The sequence below is a fragment of the Rhinopithecus bieti genome, unplaced genomic scaffold (assembly GCF_001698545.2).
Source record: "Rhinopithecus bieti isolate Rb0 unplaced genomic scaffold, ASM169854v2 scaffold_3875, whole genome shotgun sequence".
NCBI lineage: Eukaryota > Metazoa > Chordata > Mammalia > Primates > Cercopithecidae > Rhinopithecus > Rhinopithecus bieti.
The window spans coordinates 1,896,484-1,902,992 of record NW_016804422.1 but is presented as its reverse complement, the minus strand read 5'-3'; the positions used below and the strand labels follow the sequence as shown (position 1 = coordinate 1,902,992).

Genomic DNA, 6,509 nt, shown 5'->3' with positions numbered 1-6,509 from the left:
TCTCGGCCTCCCAAAGTGCTGGGATTACAGGCTTGAGCCACCGCGCCCGGCCAAACTTTTCTTCCTTACAAAGACAAAACAAGGCTGGGTGTGGTGGCTCATGCCTATAATCTCAGCACTTTGGGAGGCCGAGGTGGGCAAATCACTTAAGGTCAGGAGTTCAAGACCACCCTGGCCAACATGGTGAAACCCCATCTCTACTAAAAATACAAAAATTAGCTGGGCGTGCCAGCTTGAACCCCCCGAGATGCAGGTTGCAGTGAAACAAGATCGTGCCACTGCATTCCAGCCTGGGCAACAGAGTGAGGCTCTATCTCAAAAAATAAGTAAATAAATATAAAAATAAAAGAGGCCAGCCATGGTGATTCATACCTGTAATCCCAGCACTTTGGGAGGCAGAGGCGGGCAGATCACGAAGTCAGGAGATCGAGATCACCCTGGCTAACACAGTAAAACCCCCGTCTCTACAAAAAATACAAGAAATTAGCTGGGCTTGGTAGTGGGTGCCTGTAGTCCCAGCTACTCGGGAGGCTGAGGCAGGAGAATGGCGTGAACCCAGGAAACGGAGCTTGCAAGTGAGCCGAGATTGCGCCACTGCACTCCAGCCTGGGGCACAGAGCGAGACTCCATCTCAAAAAAAAAAAAAAAAAATTAGCCGGGTGTGTTGGCAGGCGCCGGGAATCCCACCTACTCAGGAGGCTGGGGCAGGAGAATCCATCCAGGGCCACAGTACAAGACTCCATCTCAAAAAAAAGAAGAAACAAAGAAATAAAACAACCCAGGTACAATGACATGGCAGCACCACAGAGTGTTGGTTGGCCCCACCATTACTGACATTGCCGCCGGTGGGGTCATGTGCCGGGACCGGGTTCCAGCGCAGAGAGCCCCTCATCCTGGGAAAAGGGGTGCTGTCAGAAAGGTGGTCGCCTCCTCACTCATCACGTGAGGCACATTGAACCTGATGCTAAACAATTCATAGATGACCTGCTTCTCGGTTGGGGTTTCCTAGGTAGCTAAGCATATCCCTGGCTGCAATCTATTCAAAGTCAGCCCTTGACACTGGGGTTTGTTTTAAAAAAAAAAAAAAAGAAAAAAACTTAAAAAGGAAAAAATTTTTCGTCCACATTAACTCTGAAAATCTTAGTGTTAAATAGTTTCAGAGTCCCCCCTTAATGAAAATAACCTGTAACATCCATACACATGTGGTGATCCCACTAACTAAAACACTGACAACAAATAAAGTACATTAAACAGGCTGCACCTCAGCATTTCCCATATACCTGAACCTGCTGTGGCTGCTGAACCTGGATCTGCTGTTCTTGCTGGGTTTGTGGCTGAACACTGGTGGTGACTGGACAGGCAAGTTCAAGCAAAGACCCAGCCACTTCGGTGCTGTCTGTGTATATGCAGTTCCCACCCTGTTGGTACACCATGGTAGTGGTGGCTGTCTGCTGGAACTCCTGAAGGGCTTCTGGCCCCTTAGAGGCCAGTGAGTCCAGAAATTCCTTCATCCTGTGTTGCGGGACAGACCGTGCCTTTACTCGGATGTATTCTTCAAAGGAGATGGTGTTCTCCAGGGAATTATTCATATTGCAGAGTACTTAGGGTTCCTAGAAATAAACAGAAGTCAAAATTATGTTACTGTTTTTAGCAGGAAATGCCCAGAAACAATTACCCTTGCACAAGACTGGAATATATTCAGGGCAGCTGTATAGATATACAATAAAAAAATAAAGTTTTATTATACCACCTTATTTTTTCAATTAATGGATGTTTGAAAATTAAATCCATTAACATTTCTTTTTTTTTTTTTTTTTTTTTTGAGACGGGGTCTCGCTCTGTCACCCAGGCTGGAGCGCAGTGGCCAGATCTCAGCTCACTGCAAGCTCCGCCTCCCGGGTTCACGCCATTCTCCTGCCTCAGCCTCCGGAGTAGCTGGGACTACAGGCGCCCGCCACCTCGCCCGGCTAGTTTTTTGTATTTTTTAATAGAGACGGGGTTTCACCGTATTAACCAGGATGGTCTCGATCTCCTGACCTCGTGATCCGCCCGTCTCGGCCTCCCAAAGTGCTGGGATTACAGGCTTGAGCCACCGCACCCGGCCAACATTTCTTAAATAAAACTATCACACTGAAAACAAAAAACAAACACATGCTTCACAATACTGGATGAAACAGGCTGAAAACACATTTCCCACCTAGCACTAGGTCAATCCCATCTTCTGTGCAGAGCCAAGCACTGGACAGTAAATGTCACATGCAAAACTGCTCTGTGACCATCACAGAGAGGACACCAAGCAAGGAGGAAGAAGCTAGGGGCAGGGATTCCTATGGATATGTTTTATTTTCAAGCATTTCCTATAGCAGAGATAGGTATGCCACCTAGTTGTGGCAAGACACAAGAGGCAGAGGATATGTTCTTCATCTCCCATCAGAAAAACCAAAAATCCTATTTTGCCATATGTTGCTCACATTCTTTTGCAACACAGCTTATTGGTTAAAAGCATGGACTCTGGAGCCCAGCTACCTGGGTTCAAATCCCAACTTTATGTTTCCTTCATTATTTAACTCTAGAAAAGTCCATTAACCTTAGTTTTCTTGTGAGTAAAATAGGGATACAATAGTACTTACCTCACAGTTGACATGAGGATTAAATAAGGCATTTAGAAAATCACCTAACACTAGGCCGGGCGCGGTGGCTCAAGCCTGTAATCCCAGCACTTTGGGAGGCCGAGACGGGTGGATCACGAGGTCAGGAGATCGAGACCATCCTGGCTAACATGGTGAAACCCCATCTCTACTAAAAAACACAAAAAACTAGCCGGGCGAGGTGGCGGGCGCCTGTAGTCCCAGCTACTCAGGAGGCTGAGGCAGGAGAATGGCGTGAACCTGGGAGGCGGAGCTTGCAGTGAGCTGAGATCCGGCCACTGCACTCCAGCCCTGGCGACAGAGTGAGACTCCGTCTCAAAAAAAAAAAAAAAAAAAAAAAAAAAAGAAAATCACCTAACACATAGATAGCACTACATAAATGTAACTAATACTATTAAAATAATTCTGGGAAAAAAAGGTAAATAGTGCTTTAAATATCCAGGTCACGCCGGGCGCGGTGGCTCAAGCCTGTAATCCTAGCACTTTGGGAGGCTGAGATGGGTGGATCACAAGGTCAGGAGATCGAGACCATCCTGGCTAACACGGTGAAACCCTGTCTCTACTAAAAAAATACAAAAAACTAGCCAGGCGAGGGTGGCGGGCGCCTGTAGTCCCAGCTACTCTGGAGGCTGAGGCAGGAGAATGGCGTAAACCCGTGAGGCGGAGCTTGCAGTGAGCTGAGATCCGACCACTGCACTCCAGCCTGGGCGACAGAGCGAGACTCCGTCTCAAAAAAAAAAAAAAAAAATATCCAGGTCACTACTAAAATTCAGAAATAAATTCTACAAGTTTTCATCAGGTATTTATTTACCTTAAGAATTAACCTGCAGATGTAGACAGTTAACTCTCATTACCTGAGGGACAAGTGTGCAATCTGTGGACTGCTGACCCCTGTCGCTGCTACCTTTGTACCATCCTCCCTTGATCAGCCAGACCTTCAGAACAAAAGTAGCAGCAGGATGAAAGAGTAACAGAAACCAAGCAAATGTTTTTGCCAAAAAGGATTCTCAGATAATTCTGAATGTCTGGAAAGGTGATTTGTTCCCTTGAGCAATCAGGCTAGATATCCTAGACTGACCAGATGCTCTACCTTACGTTACAGATACAAAATATGTGGGTTAAGCATCTCCTTTCTTCTACCTAGGCTCTAAACTCTTGGCAGACAAGACTATGTCTTGGTTCTCTCCGAACAGCTCACCCATGTTAGTTGCTTCATATATACCTGCTACATTTGAAATTCAATGTGGAACAGGAAGAATTATGATTTCTTTTTTTTTTGAGACAGAGTCTCATTCTGTTGCCCAGGATGGAGTGCAGTGGTACAATCTCGGCTCACTGTAAGCTCCGCCTCCTGGGTTCACCCCATTATCCTGCCTCAGCCTTCTGAGTAGCTGCGACTACAGGCACCCGCCACCACATCCAGTTAATTTTTTGTATTTTTAGTAGAGACGGGGTTTCACCATCTTAGCCAGGATGGTCTCGATCTCCTGACCTCGTGATCTGCCCGCCTCGGCCTCCCAAAGTGCTAGGATTACAGGCATGAACCACCACGCCCAGCCTTTTTTTTTTTTTCAGATGGAGTCTCCGTCCGTCACCCAGGCTGGAGTGCAGTGGCGCGATCTCGGCTCACTGCATCCTCCCAGGTTCAAGTGATTTTCCTGCCTCAGCTTCCCAAGTAGCTGGGACTACAGGCACCCACCACCATGCCCAGCTAATTTATGTATTTTTAGTAGAGACTGGGTTTCGCCGTGTTGGCCCAGCTGGTCTCAAACTCCTGACTTCAGGTGATCTGCCCGTCTTGGCCTCCCAAAGTGCTGGGATTATAGGTATAAGCCACACGATTCTCTCTGTAATATCCATAGCTTCATGGACTCAAGCAATCCTTCCACCTCAGCCTGGGCAACACGGAGAATCTCCATCTCTACAAAAAAATACAAAAATTAACTGGGTGTGGTGGCATGCACCTGTAGTCCCAGCTACTAGGGAGGCTAAGGCAGAAGGATTGCTTGAGTCCAAAGATCTAGGCTGCAGAGAGCCAAGATCACTCCAATGCACTCTAGCCTAGGCGACAGAACGTAACTCTCTTAAAAAAAAAATAAAAATAAAAAAATTATCAGCTGGTCACAGTGGTGCACATATGTAGTCTCAGCTACTCAGGAGGCTGAGGTGGGAGGATTGCTTGAGCCCAGATCTTTGAGCTGGGAAACCTAGAGAGACCTTCATCTGTAAAAAAATACTAATAATAAAATAAAATAACAATAACAATAAAGTTGTCGATGTCCACGTCACACATAAGGAGAGCATCAAGCCAAGCACACTTTGCCTAACTACAGATTCAGAGAAGGCTACTTGGTTTAGGTGATCCGAAAGCACTCATTTGCCACACTTGCACAGAATGTATCAAAGTTCCCCTTTGTTAACAGCATCACAGTAGGGATTTCCTTAAGAAGGCATCTTTCAGCCAGGTGCGGTGGCTCACACCTGTAATCCCAACACTTTGGGAGGCCAAGGTGGGCAGATCACCTGAGGTCAGGAGTTCAAGACCAGTCTGGCCAACAAGGTGAAACCCTGTCTCTACTAAAAATATAAAAATTAGCCAGGCGTGGTAGCAGGCATCTGTAATACCAGCTACTCAGGAGGCCAAGGCAGGAGAATGAGTCCAGGAGGCAGAGGTTGCAGGGAGCCAAGATTGTGCCATTGCACTCCAGCTTGGGCACCAGAGTGACACTCTACCTAAAAAAAAAACAGGCATCTTTCATAATAAAGATCCGTTAACATTACAAAGTCATGAAATTCTAATATCTAATCACACATACCCTTCTGCTCAAAAGGAGACAAAGGAGAGATTATATGATCAGCCATTAACAGGTCCTCTACCATGCTGGTACATAATTTCAGTTTTTCACCTCCATTACAAAAGAGCAGCAGGTCAGTTGGAATTTACATTTCCTAAAATGTATTTTCTTCAATTGTCAGTTGTATTCACATAACATACTGAGACTGATTAAACTGTCAAAGCTACTACAAAAAGCAATTTTTTTTTTTTTAAGGTACAAAAGTAAAGTTTTACATGTAGCACAAACCTTTTTTTGTCTCAAGTCTGGGAAAAGACAAATGAGTAAACCCCAATACAAAGAAACACTGTTTCCTGATGGAGTAGATGGGAATTCAAAATCAAAACAAGACAAAACAACAAAAAAAATTTTAAAAAACACAAGAAAAAAAACAAAACACCGCAAACAAAGTTTACAGAACCGAAAAACCTTCATGACTATTGCCTAGTAAAGCCAGTCTCTATGATCCTCCTAGTAACCCTATTTCTCCTCACTCTTGTCTTTCAAGTTTCAGAAACTCAGAAGGGGCAGCTTAAACCTCACCTCAAGTCTGATATTAAGTGTAAAGGATAATTTCACCAACTTTTCTTACTAGAAACAAGCTTTCTTCAGTACTCAGTATAGAATTCCACCTAGTTTTTGTTTTGTTTTTGGAGGTTTATTCCGGGGTTGGGGAAAGGGATATGAAACTTAACTAAGAAAAACCGTTCTAATAGTATAAAAAGATATAAAATAAGGCTGGGCGCAGTGGCTCACGCCTGTAATTCCAGCACTTTGGGAGGCCCAGGCGGGCGGATCACAAGATCAGGAGATCGAGACCATCCTGGCTAACACGGTGAAACCCCATCTCTACTAAAAATAGAAAAATTAACCAGGCGTGATGGCGGGCGCCTGTAGTCCCAGGTACTCGGGAGGCTGAGGCAGGAGAAAGGTGTGAACCCGGAAGGCAGAACTTGCAGTGAGCCGAGATCGCGCCATTGCACTCCAGCTTGGGCGACAGAGCCAGACTCCGTCTCAAAAAAAAAAA

The 6,509-nt window shown here is 45.4% G+C and overlaps 1 protein-coding gene across 1 annotated transcript in view; it reads right to left on the bottom strand.

The window, feature by feature from the left end:
* The window catches only part of QRICH1 (glutamine rich 1), a 69,658-nt gene that overhangs the window by 48,134 nt on the left and 15,015 nt on the right, over positions 1–6,509 (bottom strand). Inside the window, exon 2 of the mRNA XM_017868143.1 lies at positions 1,281–1,610. Within this exon, the coding sequence (XP_017723632.1) occupies positions 1,281–1,589 (309 nt within the window). The 5' untranslated portion in view covers positions 1,590–1,610. The remainder of the gene's footprint in view (positions 1–1,280; positions 1,611–6,509) is intronic.